The 22,656-nt window shown below is 43.0% G+C and overlaps 1 protein-coding gene across 1 annotated transcript in view; it reads left to right on the top strand.

The window, feature by feature from the left end:
- CARPA (Carbonic anhydrase-related protein A) overlaps nt 1-22,656 on the top strand; it is a 200,758-nt gene that overhangs the window by 151,336 nt on the left and 26,766 nt on the right. Inside the window, exon 6 of the mRNA XM_017899294.1 lies at nt 13,784-13,879. Coding sequence (XP_017754783.1) covers nt 13,784-13,879 — 96 coding nt within the window. The remainder of the gene's footprint in view (nt 1-13,783; nt 13,880-22,656) is intronic.

Raw genomic sequence — 22,656 nt, 5'->3', positions numbered from 1 at the left:
TAATTATCCTCGACGATATTATCTAAGTATGCTAGTCTATGTTAGCTAACTATTTCCCATAAATACAAGTTCCTATGCTAGTACTGTTTCGCAAGTCTTTGGTAAAACAAATCCCACCGTTTCCTAAATATAGAGTTTCCAAACTTTCGAATAGTATCCGTGTCTAAGTCCTATCTAGGCCTAGGTAGTCTCACTGATGAGTCCAGTATTCCTATGCTAGTACTGTTTCGCAAGTCTTTGGTAAAACAAAACCCACCGTTTCCTAAATATAGAGTTTCCAAACTTTCGAATAGTAACCGTATCTAAGACCTATCTAGGCCTAGGTAGTCTCACTGATGAGTCCAGTGGCAGACCCAGGACGAAATGCACCCCTTCCTTTCCTTTTCATCCCTTCCCACACCATCGTCACATCGAGGATACCTGCGACCATACGATCACAATAAATTTAGACTAGTACCTCCACAAAAGTATAACCAATTATCGTGGAATCATCCCCAAAATCGTGTCATGGGTTCTCAATTATCCTCGACAGATATTTAGACATAATCTCAACAAAAATATCCGAAACTCTCGCGGACGAATGGAGACAGGTTCTAGATTTAATCCCGATGTACGCTTTTGCCTCGATCGTTGAGATATTATTTTTAGGAAGTCAACGAACTCGGTTAATCGGTCGATTCACTTCGTCGAGAAAGAACGGAAATTCCCGATCTCGTGATTATTTAATTTAATCAACGGTTTTTATCGAAGACAGCGACATCGAGAGGATAGTGTTGAGCGCGGTTCTTCTGGGTCAATCGAAAGCGAAGGTCGAAGGGAACAAAGAAATATTAATAACCGCGATTGTGCTGAAATATACGAGGCAGGTAGGAAGTGGAAGTTATTTCTGAAGTTCCATGCTGAATATAAGATAACTCGTTTTGACGAGGATTTAGGTCGGAATTCAGGGTGAACCGCGAGATGTTTATAATTTATTTCTTCGGAATTTAAAAATTCTTGGAGTACTATTCAATTATTCGAAGATTAGTATAAAATTGTGAGAAGAAATCGTAAATTCTTGATGCATGGTTCAAAAGAGAAATCTTCGTGCAAACTGCAAACGCGCTATAAAACGAGTGGCGGTAAAATTTCCTAAGATTCGTGGTGTAGGAATTAGACGATGATAATGTTTATTGATAACGATAAAATGACAATAATATAAAAATATGCGAGTGACAAGATACGAATTATTCCTCGAAACGAGTCAACAATGACTCTTGTTTTACTGCAATTCTCAATGCGATATTATAATATTGCAATTTAGTTCGATTTTGATTTTCAATCTCGATCTTAACTCAATTATTTCAGTCTTCAACTGAATAATAATTGACTTTTGAGCATTCATGACTTACTTCATATTTCTTCTCCACCATGCACACGCTTTCCGATATTTCTCAAATAGTGTCATGTCAAGGGCCTGACGCATCACCCAGGGTTTCCCCAGCTGACCTGAACTGTGCACCTTCGACCCTTGCTCTGTCTGCAACCTTCGTACAATTACGTATACACGGTGGTAAAAGTGCGATGCTAAATTTGCATAGATCTATAAAATTGTTTCCAAAAAAGGCACCTTCGGTTTTCAGCCCGGATTACAGTAACTCAAAGACAGGAATTTTTCATTCAGAAAAACAGAGGACTCGCGGTACAGAGGGTTAATATCGTGGCATGTTGAAATTGAAAATCATTTAACACTTTGACTGCCATGGTTTCTCCTGTGTTGTCACGGTAGTCAAATGACCAGAGCGCTTCAACTACTTATTATTGTAAAAATTGAATGAAAATTGACAGTCAGTGGATTGTCAGTCGTTACCAAGGCACCACACGGTTGTCACCCGTGACCGCCAATAAGACAAACGCTCCATTGGGTAAGAACGTTGTTTTATATCACCGATTTATTATTATTTTGCCGTTATATCCTTCGAATAATAAAAATATCCCCTTAGCATCCTGAGCTAAACGTGTAATTTTGGCATGGCAGTCAAAGGGTTGAAAGCCTCGACTAAGTTACGCGAAAATAGGAGCTGTTCGAGATCAGCCCAAGTGTTCTCCGATCTCTTTATCACCGGATTACAGTAACTCAAAGACGGGACTTTTTCACTCAGAGAAGCAGAGGACTCGCGGTACAAAGGGTTAATATGGTGGCACGTTGTCAAACACGCCACCAGCCACAGGTGTCACACTCGCGTTTCTCCAGCATTTATTCAATTTCGTGATCGATTGTCTCGCGGTCCGCCGCAAACTCGTTAGTCCGGCTTGCGTGCAACCGCGTAACCGCGTGCTCGAGGTTATCGGCGCGATTCTTCTCGCGACATCGGAGGACCGGAAGCTCGGGGAAATACGTGGCGGTAGAAGTTAAATCAGAAACGGCGACGCAAATTTGCTTAATTATTCCGCGCAGAACGTTAACCGGCGGAGAGAGCGTGGCTGCGCGTTCCTCGTAATTGTAGTGGTCGTTTATAGTTGAACGACTCTCGTCGCGTTGCAATTGTCTGTTGTCAGGAGTGGCACTCTTACTTCCGGCCGGTGTTAAAAGGCCGTCAACTCGAGAACGCCTCGATTTTTTCCTCGGAGCCGACGCAAACCAAGCCAGTTTACGCTGAACTTGCGGGAAACGAGCTTCCGTTGAATTCCAGGTCCTTGACAATCTTTTTCCTTTCTCTCTCTTTGCCTCTCTCGTTCTCTCCCTTTCCTGTTTGTCTCTCGTCTGCTCGTCCCCCCTCCTTTTTTTCCCAAGAAGTTCTCCGAAAGAAATCGACTAACGAATCGACGCCTCCGTGTTTCCCGCGCTGAATCGTTGTTTAACGAGTTGCTCCATCGAAACAGTTTACCGAAAGCCGACCTTTCGAGAACCCTTTGTGCCGCGATTTCCCGCTACTTCGCTCGATACCAATGGAAAGTCCTTGTTTCCGGGAATTTCGTTGTACCCCATCCGTGTTTTGACAGACGCAGTTACCCCCTGGTCGACCGAGATCGCAACGTGGTGTTATTCCAAACGGAAGGGAGAATAAAGGGAATTTAACACTAAATTTACGAAACCCAATTTGACAGATGGGTTGCTCCAATTATACGATAGTAACTTATTTAGTTAACTTATATTAAGACGGTTAATATTGTAATTGTTTTTAAATTAAACTAATCGTTAAAAAAAGAAAAGACACGTGGTTTCCTTTACCTGCGAATTTGACAGTTGTTCGTAGAAATAGGTATACAGATAGCGTCCGTAAACCTTGTGTTAAATTCGTGAAAGGGATTTCTAATATCTTTTAATCCTTTGCACTCGACGATTTTTTGGTTAGAGAATAGTAGAAAATCAAAGATTCTCTATTAAAAAACTGACAATACTTTTTTTGAGCAGTAAATAAAGAATTGTATAATTATTTGACTTCGATACTTCGCGAACTGTTATATTACATTAAATTTGATATAATAATTAATATCGATCTTCCAAATTTTATGAAACGGTGACAGAAGCTCACCTCTCGAGTGCAAGGGGTTAATAATATAACACGATCGAATCAAATTGACTTCTTAAACCGGAATCGTGAAAAGTTGCGTCAAGGTGTTAAAATCCTACGTAATCGAAATAACTCGGTGGCAACTCGCCACCATGACTCTCTGTTAAAGGGGTTATTAGCAAGGAATAGTAAACTGTGAAAAAACTGTGGAGATCTTTATTTAACGGACGAATGGTTAGAACTGTACTGTTCAGGGTCTCGCAGGTTAAAAGTGGTCTTCAGAAGACTGGTGACAAAAGACAGAACATTGGTGGAGGGTATCGTCCCCACACCGCTAGAATGTAGAGTTTGCTTCGCTATTGAATTTTACCATAATAATCTCGAATTGTTTGCTTCACTATTGAATTTTACCACAATAATCTCGAATTTCTCTCTCCTATCATGCGAATCATAAACATTATACAAGTGCGATTCGATGATTCGTCGAAAACGAACGAAGCGATACGCGACTTAACCCCGATAATAAGCCTGTTCTTACTTCGCCTGAAATAAAACCCGCCTACTCGCGCGCATCTACATATGAATGTCGAAATCCCAGCGATACACGTACACGCGCATCTACATATTAATGCACGCGCACCCTCGAGCCCGGCGTGCATTGTCGCGTCCTGGTAGATGCATAGGGCGGTACACGAGTGCCGCTGGTGCACGCAGCACTCGTGAGTTAATATAGCCAGGGCGAAGAGGGTAGCGGCGAGGCGAGGGGCGGGTGTGCGCGTGGGATTACAGCTGTATATCTATCACGCTGGAATACAGCATTGTGCCAGAAATCCTGATGGCATGCCCATAGGCCGCAGGAACGTCGTGACGCCGTCTCTAACGCACGAATTATCCTTCAAACCCCAAGCCGTCGCGAATTTCCTGCAGAAGACGCGCATTCGGGGGTATTTCCCGCGAAAACCCGTTGCTAACCTAACCTTTCCACGATTTCCCGCAATCGCGTTTTTAACTGTTTATACGTAGCGCGGGTGTGCAATAGGTTTTCCTTAGATCAGTATTAATCCTCGTTTTCATTTTTCATTTTCTATTTTTCTTTCTCTAATCTTCTCGAATGCTATTTTCCTGACAATTTTCCTCTGCTGGTATTCACAGATTTCTTTGCTTTTCTTTTTTTATTGAACAATGGTTTTTATATTTTTATAATTTTTATTTGGGACAGAGTAATTCGTGAGTTGGTTTATTATTCGCTGAAAACCCGAATGAATAGGAGATAGAAAGGAAATTAATTTTTGGATATCTTCTGGCGAAGATAATTTTAGAAAATATCAAGTTTGGTGGTGATCGAAATTATTTAAAAATCGGGGGTGGGGGGTGAAATGGGCGCGTGATTTGAACCCGTGGGAATCGAAAACTCTGTCAATTACGCCACTTTCGTTTCCAATTACCGCACTTATTATTTAATGATCACGAATATGTTATTTCCTTTTAGAGCATCCCCATTATCGCCAATTTGCAGCGATACACTGGTTATTCCATTAAATGGGGATTCCGTGGAAAACGAATAAATTTTCCAGGAAATATACGCATAATTTCGATGATAATTCAGCTTGAATTAACCGGTGCACCACGACCGACGTTAAGTTTTCCTCCACCGGTGCGTAAAAGTGCGATTTAACTTATGGTACCATAGCTCACGAAACGGAGCAGATCACTATCCTATAATTCATGACGTAATCCAAAACATTACATAACAGAACACGCCGCGATCCAGGTCACTGTGCCATAACTCATGGCGTGATCCAAGTTACCGTACAAGGGACTGTGTCCCAGCCATTGCGCAAAACACCATGATACAACCTAAATTATAACATAATTCCTCGATTAACCGCGATTTTCAATTCCATTCGAATCCACAACCCGACTCTAATCGTACCCCTTACTGTCCTCTCAAAAATGAATTTCTTAATCCAGGTTACCATGAAAATTAATTCTAATTCGCGTTCCCCTAAGTACCCAAGAAATACCGTTGAGAAGATAAGTTTAGCTGTAGACAAAAGTTAATCTAGGATATAAGATACAAATAAATAGCTCATAAGGTAGAAATTCCTAGAACGAATATTTATATAAATTATTGGAACGATATGGATAGGTGTGTGTGTGTGCGCGCGCGAGTGCGCATATGTTGGCGAGTGACTGCGATATTGCATAAGAGGCAGTGCGTCTTTCATTTTTCTTCTTCTTTTGTTCAGTCGTGTCTGAGTCGCGTACGAAAAAGGTTTCACATCTCGCTGTATACGGAAATATATTAAACACTGTATAACCGTTGTTAACCCATTTCCATCCAAGCGCGGAATATTCCGCGAGCAATGACTCTAGCCTATCACCGAGCGCGGAATATTCCGCGAGCCACGACTGTCGTCTATCACCGAGCGCGGAATAATCCGCGAGCTGACTTTTTTTCCATTACCAGTTGCTGAATATTCTTCATATGCCACCGATCGTGTTTGATCCCTTTTGCGAGCATCTCATCTATATCGGTTCATTATATTCTTAACAAGTTTTACTTTTGTTGTGAAAATCATTTTAACTGCCATTATGTGTAGATGCTGATACGCGTCCGGTGACACGGGCCTGTCGTCAAGAAAATCTATTTTTAATTCCTTGAATCATCCATTGAGTCGAAGAAACCTGAAAACGAGATATCTCGTTACCCGTACTCAATATGTTAAACTAAAATAAGCTTCACCTATAACCCAATCAGATACCTTCTTTTTACCCGTACACGAGCACCATCTAGCCATCAGCGACGTCGTTGACGGAAAATCGCTGATGGCAGGCTTTTCCTCGGAACTCGAAGGCCAATTGAGAAGGGTCGGTGACGCACACGCGTCTACACGCTGGCGGGTTCAGCCCTGGGAGGGTGTCGAGGTCCGGAGAAGTGTTTTAAGCGGCCTAATACGTGGCAGGGGGTGGGCTTGCGGATTTGCAGCGGTGTTTCGAGCCGGTGATTATGCCGTAGTGGCGGGAAAGTAGCGGCCAAAGGGGTCCACAGGCAGAATGCGGATGGCACAAGTTGGATCCATCCGACTGCTTGGTCTGGGGCTGGGATGGGGCTGGGATACTCGGAAGGAGCGAGCACGCCTGTGTCTGCGGCGGTAGTCGCGTAGCCGGGCTGAATGCTGAATTTCCGGGACGAGGCGGATCTCTGCCAGCCAAACCTGAGAGATCTCCCGGCCCCGAGACGATAACGAATCTCGATGTCAGCTAGTGGACCGTGGTGAACTCGATCGATCTAACGAGCCGTCGGAAAAACAGGCAGCTCGCAGCTACTGATGCCCGGAAAAAGAGTGTAAACGGAGTAGCTTCTTCTATCGATCTTTCGACTTCCGTGGGGGTCCAGGGTGCACGGGATATCGCTCGTGCCTCGATTCGTGTTACAGGCATTGGAAAATTTCGCGTTTTCTTTCCGTCTGCTCCTTTCGGCCGAGTGCCTCGTCCTATCGAATATCGGGAGCAAAGGGTGTGCAGATTTTCGGATTTCGGAATTTATGGAAAGTTTTAAAAGCTTCTCGAGTCGAGACTCCCGAAGTTTCGTTCGCGGAGAATTTCGCGAGACTAACTTATAAAATATTGGATAAAAATGACTCTTATTTATACGCGACCCCGAGTTTTTAAAATTAATTCGAAATTATTCCCGCGGTATATTTAAAGGTACGAAATGTGGCTCGGAATTTTTGAAAGTAAAGAATCTCGAGGAGTTAAAATAATTGGGAAGCTCGATATTCGATCAGCAATGGCGCATGATAATTTAAGGGTATGAAATACGAAGGACAGACGAACTGGAATGGGTCGAGTTGATTCTACTTTTATTTTGTCTTCGAGTTACAGACTGTTCTATAACATACTGCTGCTCATTCGATCTATCGCTCTTTACTGATTGGTATTCGCGTTATTCGCATTATGCATCGATTAGGCACTCGTCACCCACTCACTTCACTCTCACCTTTCCTTACCGATCTATGTGGGATTCCTACCATATCTTCGATACCGATTCTTGCAATAACAGGCTTCCCGAAAAATCTGAATTTCGCGGAGCCCTTTAAACGATCTCTTTATCTCGAATCCAGGACGATGAAGCCATCGAATTCCAGGAATTTCCGCGAATAATCGAAGGAGTGTCCCCCTTTAACCTGCGAGAACGCGCAGTTCCTCTTCCTTCTTCCATTTTCCATCGTCCCCGTGCGTTCCTACCACCGTTTTACTCGACCCGCGTAGATCGGTGAAAATTTTATCGTACATTATTAACGCCGGGACAAAATTACGCGGCGTTTCGATATCAATAAATTAGCCGCGCCGCAGGACGTTCTAAATTGCATTTACTATTTCCCTGCAGGGCATTAAACATAGAACGACTTTCGTAATCGCAGTTGTACTAGGATTCGATTACACGGGCTGCCTAAAATTTAATTAAATCGACACACGGCGGACCCCTTCGCGCGGCACACTTTTCGGCGCGCCATTTGCCAGGGCGAAACGCGAAAATTGTAAAATTTAATTTACAACGGCCAGGATTCAATTTGTCCCGATCATTGGCCGCCATAATTTTTTTTCCCCCCCGGTATTCCCCTGACGGAATATCGTCCAACGCGGATGCAATCGCGAAACGCAACGGGGAAAAATTTAATCGCGCCACCACCCTCGGCGAACGCTGCATCCCGATCTCTTTTTATACCTGATGGGTGTTAATAAACATTCGTGCTCCTCTGCTCGTGGTTTCGGTTACGCGATATTATTTTCCTTTCATCGGCGCAGCGCGAAAGTTTGTTTGAACCACCTTGGCGAGTGAAACGATGAGAATTATTTATTCTCCGAGCTCGAGCAATCGTTTAAATATTGGTTTTCAGTCGTGTTTCTTAAATTATCGAAGAATCTTTCAAATATTTGCTCATTTAAGTAGTCGGAAGCTGATATATGTGCTCCGGAGAAAAACTGTCTGACAAATCATAGTCTTGTACTACTTAAATTAACTTTAACGCCATCTCCTTGTTATATCCTAGTAGCAAACAAATTTACATCGAACGAATAATCAGAATTACCGCCGAAGACGCGTATTTAAATACAGGTTCAACCCCAATTATATAAATTTATAATAAAATAGTAATAACGATAACAATTTCATAAAACTTCCTGATCCTCTGGCCAACTTTCTTTGTCACAACCACACGAACTTCCCGTTCCAGAAGGGGAACCTCTTCCACCTTCTTCTTCCACTCCCTTGCCGCGACTTTACCTCATAACCTACCCTAAAAGCCAGCGTACTGCATCAAAAATAGAAGGGAGAAAATTACCGTGCACCTGTACGTCGCGAGGATAACGCGGTTCCCGTACGCTTAATTTTCCATCCATCTCGAGAGTTGGATCGGCAGAAGGGTCCACGGAAAAACGAGGGTTTGGGAAAACAGCAGGATAATTTCGAGAGCTTAGGATGACGCGGAACGCGGCGAAGACTGAGGCCGCGAAGGGTGGAGAATCCGTGTAGGACGCGGGAATCTTCTACTTTTCCAAGTGGCGCAGGTCGTGCTTTGATCAGGCGCACTGGATTTACGCTCATCCTCGGCAATCTGGCGTCTCTCCCGTCTCTCTCGTGCGCGTTCCGCGTCGCGAGTCGTCGCCGCTCGTCGCTCGTCGGAGTGCTCGTCGTGTTGCAACAGCGTTAGCGACGTCTTTGAAGCACGACTCGTCGCGTCGTAGGCATTTCAACGAGGCTGAAGCAGCGACGGAAGTGCCGCGGCAATGCCATTATCGGGAGAAAGGGGCTGTTGAAGGGGTGGCGAAGGAAGTCGGTGGTTAAAAGTCGGCTTTTGATTTTTCTGCCACTCCGCGTCTGTTCGAGTTTACGTCGCATCGGAATAATTACCGTGGAGTCGGCTTATGACGAGTATGCGCCAATTATGGGCAATTCGCGACGCGAGTGATAGGATGTTCGATGGGGCTCGAGAAGTAGTCACTTATACATTTTCGTTAGGGATTCATTTTTGTTGTAATTTCTAGGATAAAATCACAGCAGAAGTAATATTCAGTTGTTCAACAATAGATATATAAAGTTTAACCTAGGTGAAATATATACACTTATGCGAATATAAGAAGAAGCGTTTTAAATGCATTTTACACTGTTTCGGATTTGAGACTAACTGTTCTTTTAAATTCCAAAACCAATTTCTTGATGCTTGCATAGTATCGAAGGTCCTTGATGTCCAAATATCGATATTGGCCTGTCACCATCGTTGTATGACCGTAGTTAATTTACAATTTTGGTCCCTGAATTCTTCGGGAATCCTTTCTTCGCGACGTACATGCAATTGCTTCTTAAAGAAATGCTCGAATAAAGCGAAATATGCGCAGTCTTGTAAAACGATATCGGAGATCAATGTAGGTCTTTGGATCCTTTGTAAATTTCTTTCACCCATGTTTAACTCTTTCTTTGTCGTGCACATATCCACGAGTACGCTTTGTTCGTAGAGGAAACAGGACCCCGTTACGAATACCTAGTTCATCCTAGATCAATATCGAAGTTTAATTTAGATCTCCGAATTCTTCGTGAAATTCCTTTCTTCGAATCAGCATCGATATCGCGTTGTTTAATCTTGCGTCGCTTACGGTAGCCTCGGGAGTACCTTCCACTGAACTCACTAGCGCCACCGTGTCCCGTATCTCCGAAATACGTCGCAAGTACCGTATACGACGTGGAATTATTTTTCAACGCTGCGTAAGCGTTCGAATACTTCTCTGTGCTTCATATATACCTTTATATCGTGTATACCTGAGTAATATTATAGTGGAAAGCCTATATAATACTCCATCGCAGTTCCCATACCCGAGTTATCATCTAACAATCGAGAGCCGCCTTATCAAGGACCATAACCGCGCAATTTATCGATAGACACACGCTGCCCCATTCTCCACTCGTTTCACTCCCCCCGACTTATTCCCAAGAGGTTAATAAAAAGTTTCGCTCGACATGGCGGTAGAACGCGGAAGCTAGACAGCAGATTGGCTGTCTATTGTTTCGTTTTGCGGGCTTATCGAAGAATTCTAATCAACGGTTTACGTTATCGACGGGCGGCCATAAAGAGACTCGTGACTCGAGGAGACGAATCGGTCCGTTTCAGGAGCGTTGGCGAAATTTATGACGACGAACGCGAGCGGCTGCTCTCGTTGGCAGCGGAGCAGGGTGCGGGATGGGATTTAGAGAGACGCGGCAGTTGTTCGTCGCGACGGCGAATTTACAACTGTAATTTACACGATCGCCGAATATCCGTTTCGACCTTAACATCGACGTGGAGGGAACGACCGACTCTACGTGGGTGCTCGAAACAGCCCCGAGCGTGATTGAGAACGCCTTTGAGATGCGATTTAGGAAAAACAACAAAGGGAATTGCGAGGAGACAGACGATAGCTGCACAGCGCCGTCCATTTGCCCCATTTTCTTTCCACCCCCTTCCTCTCACCCCCGGCAGTCGCCATAAGGGTTCGTCCATTCTTTTTAAACATTCGACCATCCGAATTTTCTTCGCTTTGACGCGAGCTTCGCGCAGATTTCATTTCATTCGGATTTCTGAAATTTCTCCAATTTCTGGATATTTATAATTTTCCCGGTTTACGAATTTCTTCGAATATTCGCGGAATTGGTATTTAATTCCGAGTATTTATAATTGCAAGATACTCGCAGAATCGGAATCATCGTCGTGGAATTAATATCGGGGTTCGATTCGAGGGGAAATAATTTCGCGACAGGTAATAAAAAGAGCCCGGGATCAGGGGGTACGCAGCATTCCTCGGGTGTTTCGTTGATTACGCGAAATTACGCCTCGGTATTTCTTTTACTCGGCCGTTTTTATCGAGGGATTTCTTAATCTCATTGCCGCGAATTCTCCTCCGGCAAAAGGAGCAACGTCGATCGACTTCCGCTTTACGAGCAGGCGGGGTGAAAAAAGCCGGGAGGAAAAACACGGGCCGGTATCAGGAATGCATAGAGGAATCCCTATCGATCGGTTATTTACGAGGAAAAATGCGAAGCGCAAAGGAACATCTCTGTTTTATCGAAATAAAAAGCTCTTAATAAAGTGTACGGCATGTCACGGGGAAAAGTATCAACCGACGCGATGGCCTCAAGAATTTTCATTATTATCGAACGATACGCCCTCGGAATATCCACAATGCCCGCCTTTTTTCCTCTTTATACTCTTTTTAAATCTTTTTTCGTCCGCGCGGAATGTACACCTCGGGTAATATCCCGGATGCCAGATTATCGCAACGAACGGTATCGAAGGAGATATCCAGCTTCCAGGCGCGAACGAATTTCTATGGGGTATGAAATTATTCACGAAGACCCTTTTCCGGGGGCACATAAATCGCCGAGACAATGGTCAGGAGGCTCAAACGTCTCTGCGATTTCACGTTCAACTCTCAATTATACTTAAAGGAATATCGCGAGTTATTAATAAACGAAAATCATTATTTCGTTTCGAAATAGATTCGACGAGTTTCATTATGCAAAAGGGGGGCTGGTACCGAGGAAACGATGTCACTCTTAAGGAAAAATCTATAACGCTGTCTGGTAACCAAGGAACTGATTTTGTTCCAGCCCTAGCCCACGCTTCGTGGTCCCCGAGTCATGGGGTACTGGTCGTAAAGACATAAAGACACGTTTGCGTATAAAATACTCGATAGCATCATTAACTGTTCCCAAATTTTATGTACGTTTAATTTAGATTCATCACATGTATCTTTAAGATACCGCAATTTTTTGAAACAGGAGCAGCGCAAGTACCTTTACGGTCACTATAACTGTTTCGACAGAATTTTTATTAATGTTAACCGTTTCTCCCTGATTTAGTCAAATTAAATGGTAAAATAAACTCTTCGTTCTAGCGATGTGGGCACGATCCCTTCCCCTGCGTTTTGTCTTTTGTCTTCTGTTTTCTGGAGACATTAATCTATAAATCTATAAAATCTATACAGTTTTTCCACCATTTCCACTGATTACTATTCCTTTGCGTTATAACCCCTTTAACACTCCCAATCCTTAAATTTTTTCTGTTCACCCACTCAATTTAACACTAGAACTACCAACCCAGTGAGAATGACTGGTCCCAGAATTTTCCTTTTTGCAATTACCGAATACACACCCCTGCTTTAAGAATAAAATTGGTATCAACTCGTATTAAGAAAGAACTGTAATCAATATATTCACTCATATTCATTGTACCGCTGAGATTACTATAATCTGTGCACGTTATAGTTAGGTACCCATTAAAGATCGGTAATTCTAGTGTTAAGCATAGATATTGTATCTTTTATCGACCTACAGTTGATAACTCTAGGTGACTCTGTACTATATTATTATTTTTCTTGTTACCAAAGGGTTATTGCCCATTGAAATAAATAATTAAATAAATAAATAAATGAACTATCCTCCCATTGACTCGGGACCCCCAATATCGCTAGCAGTAGGAACAAAATATTGGTTTCCTTTTTCTCATTTATGGATCCTTTCCACATCCACGCGAATATTGCGTATCAACGATATTCCATAGGAGAAGATCCCCCTACCGATCCTCGAATCCGATCACTATCCGATTTATCTGGAAAAGGATCTAGATCCTCGATTCTTAGAAAGCCAGAGACCTCCGAAACTTTCAAACTTTGTTCTATAATCCGGCACCCGAGGATTCTCCAATTCCCATGAACCTAACCACGGTCCCCTGGAAAACGAACCCTCGACACAGCGGAGGGGGGCAAGAATTTGTGAAAATCGGTGGAGTAAAATTCGCGAGACGGATTCGAACGAGGCAGGGATGAAAAAGCAGGTGCATTTAACAAAATGTCAGAAACGGAGGGAAACAATCGCGACTGGGGTGCACCGCGGCGCGAAGGATTAATTCTCGTGATGTACGAGATCGGCGGGGGCGGGGCAGCGGGGTCGAGGGCCCCTTTGAAATCTTTCGGCGATTAATTCGTTCGAAAGCGAAAAGGACGAACAAGGGTGGCGAAACGGAGCGGTGGCCCGTGCAATTTCCACGATCCCGCGGCGAGGCGTTTTCAGTGTACACGTGTATCGCCGGGCCACAAAGCGTCCGCGATCCCGACGGTTCCCCCCCTTCGTGAACGCGAAATTTGTCGGCGTAATTACGGGCCCGGGGAAGTACGGGGACGCGTGGCGATTACGCGGCCAAATAAATCCCGGACGCCTACTTTTCCGACCTTTCCACGGTGTCTCTCTGTTGCAGATACAAGTGTACGGCTTCAACGCTGAGCTGTATCACAATCTGAGCGAGGCGCAGCACAAGAGTCAGGGACTGGTCGCGATTTCGTTAATGGTCCAGGTAAGCGGACGGATATTTGCTTTCCGTGGAATGATTCGAGCATGCAACTTTCCGGCTGACGTTGAAACGCCGGGTAATCCTTGAGCCGAACGTTTCGCTCTGCGTGTGTGTGTCCGCGTGACTGAGTTTCCCGATGGGGGTAAGCAGAGTCGCGCTTTAGCTAATTTATTCCACTTTAACGTCTTTATCGTGTATCTACATTTTTCACGCGCGATTGGATGTTCGAAGTTGCGAGTATGTGACAGGATGGTTACCCAAGTCTTCGTGGGGCGAAGGTAAGCAGAGAATAGTGGCTTCGTAAATTTCAATTTCGATGAGTTTTTCGTGTATTTGGAACTTGGGAGATTATTATCGAATTATTATCGTTGAGCCTGTATGAATGAGACCGCTAGGGATAATTTGGGGGATTTTGTGGGTTTCGATATTGACACCTTTATCGTGAAAATTGGCACGATTAAATATTTGAACGCGTGAAGAAGTATATTTTTGTAGGAGTGGCAAAGGTTAGCAGACAATGGTGACTTTGTAAATTTCAATTTCTGCAGCTTTTTCGTATACTTGAAACTTTGGAGATTACTATCGGATAGTTGAATCGGTATAGACGCGATCGCAAGGGTTAATTTTGGGGATTTTGTCGTGAAGATTGGTATGATTAAATGTTCGAACGCGTGTGGGTATAATTGTAAAAGTATATTTTAGATAGCAAAGGTGAGCAAACATTGGTACCTTGGTAAATTTTAATTTCGACGATTTTTTCGTACATTTGGAAATTTTTATATTACTATCGAATGTCTCAACACGTATGAATACGATCGCACGGAGTAAATCTAGGGTACTAAAGCTGCATAGACAATAGTGATTTCGTAGATTTCAAAATTGACATCTTTATCGCGAAGATTAGTATGATTGTAGAAGCATATTTTAGGTAGCAAAGGTGAGCAAACATTGGTGCCTTGGTAAATTTTAATTTCGATGATTTTTTCGTATACTCGGAATTTCGAAAATTACTATCTAAAGTAGTAAAGTTGCATAGACAATAGGGATTTCTTGGATTTCAACATTGTCATCCTTATCATAAAGATTGATACGATTGTAGAAATATATTTTTGATAGCAAAGGTGAGCAGACAGTGATGACTTTGTAAATTTTTATTTCGACCCTCTCTATTGCATACTTACAATTTTTAAGATAACTATCGAATATTTAAACACATATGGATACAGTTGCAAGGATAAATCTTAAATACTAAAATTGCCTAGACAATAGCGAATTAGTGGATATCAACGTTGACATCTTTATCGTGAAGATTGGTACGATCAAACGTTTGAACATGCGTGGATATAACTATAGAAGTATATTTAGGATTGCAGAGATAAGCAGACAGTAGTGACTTGGTAAATTTCAATATTGACACCTTGCTTGTGTGCCTGGACTTTTGCAAATTTATACGTTCGAATTTGTATGCACCTGTACAATTGCAGAGATAAATTTGACGTGTCAAAAGTAAACGCGTAATTGTTAATCCTTCGTGCAGTTAATTTCCCCCGATATTTACTTGCATTTATACATCGAGTCGTTTTGAGAAATTAAAGATCACCGATTTTGTTACGTATCTTAATTGTAAAAAATTAGCCGATAAATTTTTATAAATATTCTCGTATATATTCTACGTAGGGTTGGTTAATCAGCAAACAGTATATAAACAATAGGTTTTTGGAAATTAGTATTATCGAATTTTCACGTACATATACACGTACATATACGCGTGATTTCACGCGTGAATTTTACGCGGCAAACGCAGAATGAATTATTTTTCTCGCATATTTGTTACATGAAAAATTAATACAAACAGATATTTGGACTCGTATACAGACAGGACCAGGAGTGAATTTCGCGTGAGTTAGGTAAACGGACAATGATGATTTCGTGAAATCGTCAGAGCATAAAGTTCTGCTTCTTTGAATCTTGCGCAAATAGCACGGTCGAGTGTTTGCGGTTGCAAGAGTGTGTGAGTTTGGAGAAGAATTTTACGTGATCTAGATAAGCAAACAATAGCGAGAACCGTGTTTTATCGTACAATACATCTCGTTGTATCTAGCAACGGTGGAAAAGCAGCCGTGTATCTTCTTTCTTTAATTTCGGCTGATGCAGAAATTTTTCAATTAAATTTTTATATTCGCGGTAATACCATTTACCTGTCGATCGAAGTTGAATTTTACGATTTCATTGTCCCGAAGAGTTATTTGGTTTGTAACGATGAAGTGAGGTTGAAATAACACGATTTATTGTCCCATAGACCCGCGTGCTCGACTGCTTCCAGTGTTTTAATTCATACGGCATGAATGATTTATTATTTGAAATTCCATATTATCCATTTTTCCGTTGTGTATTAACGTTTTGTATCGCCAGCGTATTTACATCGTTGAGTAAAGTGCACGTTCCATCTGTTTCGCATCAGTTCTGTAACAAACGTTCCGCTCTGCCACTGGTAGGATTACTAGGTAAATGAATATGCATGAGATACATGAACGCTATTTGGACAAGGAAAATATGTATATATGTGTGCGCGCGAGTAAATTTTTATATCGAAAAAACATTTACGATTCTTTCCGGCTCGCGAAGATGTAAATAAACAGATAAATATGCGAGTGGAAAAATACAACGGGACAGAGTGGAACGACGTTGAAGCAAACACGTGGAATGACGACGTCGAATTTCGTCGACCCCTGTCGACGGGGTTCGTCTTGGCGAAATTAATCGACCTGTGAAAAATCGGGAAATTGGAATCCCCCGAAGGACCACGGGTACGGGAGCAAAGGGATTCAAAAACAAGGGTAGCTTGTAATCACAGAATTCTATACACCGTGGTTGCGATAGTTTGGTTCATGCAACTCTGAAATTTGTTCTCGAGTTGGCGAGCGAGGTATCGCGTGTTTACCGTGTCCCTTCGATCGAGATAATTATCCTATCGTAATAACGTCGGCAATCAAAGGTGGGTAAATTGCGAAAGTTACAGATTTCACCTTTGTGGGAATTAAATTCCAAATATTTGCTGCGCGAACGGGATACGCAATAAAAATCGTTCATTTTCGCGATTCGTCGATTAATCGACGTTATTTCGTTTCTAGAGTGACGAATTAGGGCGGAATAATTGCTGACTTTTTCACTGTTTTCTCTTGTATTTGGAATAAAGGTAGCTTTCTGATAACAAATATTTGCGTCTTCCTAGATATTATGTAAATGTCACAATTTACTGTTTAAATTTGTGGGGGGTCTTCCCCTATGGTTGTTGATGATGAAGAAGTCCTAGTCATTGTTCTATGTTAGGATAACAGGTAGAAGGGACGAAAAGAAACAGAAGGGATGCGTTTCGTCCTGGATCTGCTAGTGGGCTCGTCAGTAAGATATTCTAGGAGGTCCTAGCTCAGTCAGGGATACTTAGCATAGGAACTTCTATTTAAGGGAGGTCGAGGATTCACCGAGGACTTCCTCGCAAGTCCTCGAACCTCCTTGAAGTCGAAATCCATCTATTAGCGAGAGTAAGAATATTGATCGCAACAAATTTGACGACTATTAATTCTAGATTGATCCGAAGGAATATCGTGAGGGGATTAAATAAGCAAAAGCACTACTTCATCAAAGTTTATTATATGCAAGGGGGGCTAGTGCCAAGAAAACTGTAGCTTTTAGGGAAATGGTCTGTATCGCTCTCGGGCCGCTAACGAACTGGCCCACACGTCGTAGGCCGTGTGTCGTAAAGATATAAACCAGACCCATTGAAAAATGGTTCTCTTCTTCGTGACTACGGATGCGTTCCTTACTGATCTATATAGAGTTGTGAACAGTCCCTTGAACAGAATTTCGGTTCATCTTACAAACATGCATCCGTGAAAAATAAAAGTCAGGTCAGTCTAGAAAATACGTGGACATTGCAATCTTCTCGATACTCGATCACGTTTGACATCTTCCTAATTACTTTCCTAAGGCTAGCTAGGTAACTAGCTAAGGTAGCTGTATCCTACGGCTCTCTTGGCTAATAAAGAGTTTACTAATCAAACGCAAAACAATTGGAGTTCGCAGTTCAGTTGAGTTTCACGTGTACGATCCCTGGTCTCGTCCACGGACCAAAGATATCATAGAAATCGTAGGAGAAGCGAGATCTGACTCGCAACACCCTTATCGGTGAGCAATTATTTGGAACTCTCGTGGACAAACAGCCGGCAGGTCTTGGGCGGCTGTGTGGCGCCTGTTCCGAGAATAAATTCCAAAGTTTCGAAGGAAACGCTTTGCCTTCGCCAGCTCGTTCCACCTCTCCCTTGTGCCCCCGCATTTCCTCACAGTTCGACGATCCAGCGTGTTCTCTCTTCGACCCCTCTGGAAACCGGCGTTCCGCTAGAAGAAGCTGGAAAGCCGGCGATCTGAGGCAACAATCGCCGGGAAACGAGCGTTTATGCTTCTGATTTCTGGCATTCTAGTTGTAGCTGATATTTATTTGTATCCTATCTTCGTACCATTTCTCGATAATATAGATGTAAATAATAGTATCGAATTTTTAATAATCTTCCCTTATACGCATAGGATAGCGCGACGAATTCGTTTATGCTAGGAAAATCGTAGGGATTTTAGGGATAAAAATTATAATTAATATAAATATTGATAATATTCCTCATTATCTTTGCCTAATTCCAGACAAAATACGATTGTTACCCGTTTCATGTATATTTGGTTCTCTCGTCGTATGGACGTACTACCACTTGCACTTCAGAACAGATAATTTAATAAATAATTTCGAAATGCTCCCTGGTGCATTCTCATCTCTCCGCTACCCCTTGTATAGTTCCTCAGACAAACCAAAAAATCCGTGTCTCCTTTATTTAACGCGTTAAGTGGCCACGCTGGTCCTCAGGAACAGGCCCAGACTAGGACCAAAAGGTGCTAACTTTTGGTGTTAAATTCTTCGCCATCTTTGGAACTAACGTTTGAGAATTCCTGTTATAACAATTGGTACAGTATTTCTGAGTTTTATGCTCACTTCTTCCATCGCCGGTGGCCCACTTGACGCCCGAGTTTGGGCCTGAACGGAACGGCAAGCAAAAAGGGCTGGACACCTAACGTGTTAACCCAACCCTCTTTTCTCCTGCCCTTACATTTGTGGCACTATCATTCCCACCCTCGAGGATGAGATTGCATCTCTACTTGGGGGAGGTTCGAGGACTGCGAGGTTCGCAAGTCTTCGGTAAAACCCTTCCGTTTCTTATATATAGAATTTTCCTTGGCACTATCATTCCCACCCTCGAGGATGAGATTGCATCTCTACTTGGGGGAGGTTCGAGGACTTTCTCGCAAGTCTTCGGTAAAACCCTTCCGTTTCTTATATATAGAATTTTCTAACATTTCAATAGTATCCTAGTCTAAGATAAGGCCTTCTAGCGTTATTGATGAGTCCACTAGCAGGCCCAGAATGACACGCATCCCACTTTGTGCGTCCTTCTACCTGCTACCTATCATAGCAAGACGACCATCAGGATACCAGAATAGCACGTAGGAACCACAGAAAAGCAACCCTATAGGGTTCCTTTCTTCTGACACCAGTCTACCACCCTGTCAACGTGTTAACCTCTTCCAATAAAATTGTTACTGTCATTTCTCGAGCGAAACCGCGCTCATTGTCACAGATCGAACGCTCCCATCGACCCCACCTGTCGTCAGGGTCGAAAAGAATTTCGCCCGCAGCGCGAAAAATTGCCCCCGAATTATTCAAGCCTCGTAGTCAACGTGCACTTCGTTAGCATCCATCACGAGCCGCGCGCTCATCAAGAACCGCCGCTTTGGTTCCTCGAGCGAGCAACCGTAATTTTCTGCCGGTGGCGCGGTTTCCGTCCGCTAATGACACAAAAATCCACGCGCGGATCGTTTCCGAATCATTACCCGGAATCAGTGGTCGTCAGCGGCGGAATTAACGACGCGAGACAGGGGTTGGATGGGTCGCAGCGGAAGAAAGGGGCGAGCGCGTGGCCCGCGCGAGGAAAAGGCGAGGAAAAAGCAGCGTACCCCGGGGAACGCCGGTTTTTCGCGGCTGGTCGCGCCGTTTACTTCTGGAATAAATTTTCGAAGTTCCGCCCACGACCCTCTTCACCCGTTCACGCTCTTTAGCGACTGCAACGCGCGACCGTGAAACAAAGGTGGCGGCGAAAAAAGGCTGGGCGGAGGGAAGCAGTCCTTTAGGATGCATTAAAGACGAGGAGGAGGTGGCTGGATGTAGGACGCTTACTTGGAAAGTTTACGATATTACGGGCAAACGTGTTATCGAGAGACTGATTTTTCCATTTTACGAGGTACACCGGCTTGGGGGTGTACAGCGATGTTTGCATGTTTTTAAAACTCGTTACGTGGGGTGAGATATTTTCGCGAATTCGTGAATTCGACTGGCTCGTGACCAGCATTATTTTTAAAAATGTTGAAATATTTATTTACACGGTTTGTTCGATTAGTTTTATTTTTATACAATCACTGATCCTGTTTATCACGATAGACTGTATACGAAGGAGCTTCTTCCCCTCGTAGTCACTCACACAGTATCTCCATCTGGGGTGAGATAATAGAGAATGTTCTTATTTTTGTGACTGAGAATTAATGTTTGTCGTATCTTGTGGAAAGAAAAGATATTTTTGGTCTTTCGAATATTATGTAAAATATTCTAATCTTGACTATGTACAATACATATTATTCCAGATTAAATTGTCTCGTGATCGAAGTAATTTCAAAAAATGTTGAAATTACTGTTTACACGGTTTGTTTCATTAGTGTTATTTTAATACAATCACTAGTCCTTATTCCAACATACTGCACACAACTCACTCGCATAATATCCACAGGGATCGTGTTAGACTGCATACCAATACGAATGTATCCACTTTCATTCAGCAAAAGAACTTCTGAACGATCCCCCAGAAAGGGAAAGATTTTCGCAAATAGAAAACCACCATTTGCAATTTATTCTCTTCGAATCGATTTTCAAACATCTTCAAACCCTGATCATGAAACAACGTCGGAATCCCCTTATATCGGATCGAAATAAAATTTAAAAAATCTTTGCACCCCTTATTAACACGTTTCCCAACCTTGATCATCGAGACAAGGTTGGACACCCTCCCCCTTACATCAGATCGAAATAAAATTTAAAATATCTTCGCACCCCTCATTAACACGTTTTCCAACCCTGATCATCGAGACAAGGTTGGACCCCCTCCCCCTTACATCGGATCGAAATAAAGTTTAAAAAATCTTTGCACCCTTTATCAACACGTTTTCCAACCCTGATCATCGAGACAAGGTTGGACCCCCTCCCCCTTACATCGAATCGAAATAAAGTTTAAAAAATCTTTGCACCCCTTATCAACACGTTTTCTAACCCTGATCATCGAGACAAGCTTGGACCCCCCTTTCATCGTATCGAAATAAAATAAAAAAAATCTTCGCACCCCTCATTAACACGTTTTCCAACCTTAATCATCGAGACAATGTTGAAACCCATTCGCGACACCGAATGAGAACGAGATTGAAATAAATTTTCCACCGATGACAAACTTCCGTAGGAACCCTGACGATAGAGACAACGCAGCCTTCGCGACTGTCACGAAGGAATTTGGAAACGTTTCCCGAAGCGGGTACCGTGTCGCGGGCCAAGCTTTAACAGGTGCTCGATCTCTCGACTCGTTGGCGGCTCGTAAAAGTGTGTCGTAGCAGGGCGGGGGGTGGCAGTGTTGACGGGTGTAATTCAAACGGATTATACCCCGGGGGTGTCTGAGGGATAAGATCCAAATGAGTCGGTGCCAACGCTCCCTGTCAACGCTCGAACAATCCGGAGGGGCTAAATGAGCTCCCGGATATTTTCACTCGCGCCACTCGTTGCCACCGTTCCGCGTGTACCTTCGCGGGACACTCGCGTTCGCTCGTTTTCACCGGGATGGATTTATCGACTGGAGTTTTAGTCGTTTGTTCCGGCTCCTTGCTGCTTGGGAATTACGACGGCTGGGTTTTAACGAATGCGGGGCAAGGCGGAATTATCGGAGAATGTTTGCGTTGATTGAAAGGGACGCGCGGGGGTGGCGAGGGGGATGGAAACGATGCGGTTGTCTCTTCCGTCGTTTCCGCTCCCTTCCCCCCGAGTTTTCCCCTTTTTTCTTCGCTCAGTTTCGCCGCCATATTTTCCTTCCTTTCTTGCCAGTAGCGGAGACGCGTGCTCGGGGATATGTAAATTTCCTGAATGGTTATCGATGCGAAAATATCGCGGAAGAATGTTTATCTTGCTACGTTTGTTTGTTATACTTGGTTAACGTAAAGATAATTTAAAGATGCTCGGCGGATCGGTCTTCTTCTTCTTTTCCTCTTCCCTCAGCCCTCTTTTCGATATAGTCGTTAAAAATAGGGAAATGAAATACGCCTTTAATTAGAAGAAACAATGGTACAAAGGGAAAACCAAAGATGGGGGGTGGGATAGGATATGATTGAGGTGTGTAAATAAGAGTATGCTTAGATTAGGTTAGGTTAAATTATCGTTATATGTTAGATTAAGTTATTATTATGGTTGTAGCATAGACTGTTATATCGTTATTATTGTATTGTTGTTACAGCTGTTAGGTTAAGTTATTATTATGGTTGTAGCATAGGCTGTTATATCGTTATTATTGTATTGTTGTTACAGTAGTTATATATTTTATATAAAATAGGCAATATGTATGGAGGATAAGGAGAGACGGAACCCTTGTAATGCAATA

The sequence above is a fragment of the Eufriesea mexicana genome, unplaced genomic scaffold (genome assembly GCF_001483705.2).
Source record: "Eufriesea mexicana isolate 0111107269 unplaced genomic scaffold, ASM148370v2 scaffold812, whole genome shotgun sequence".
Classification (NCBI taxonomy): domain Eukaryota; kingdom Metazoa; phylum Arthropoda; class Insecta; order Hymenoptera; family Apidae; genus Eufriesea; species Eufriesea mexicana.
This window is presented reverse-complemented; position numbering and strand designations above follow the sequence as displayed.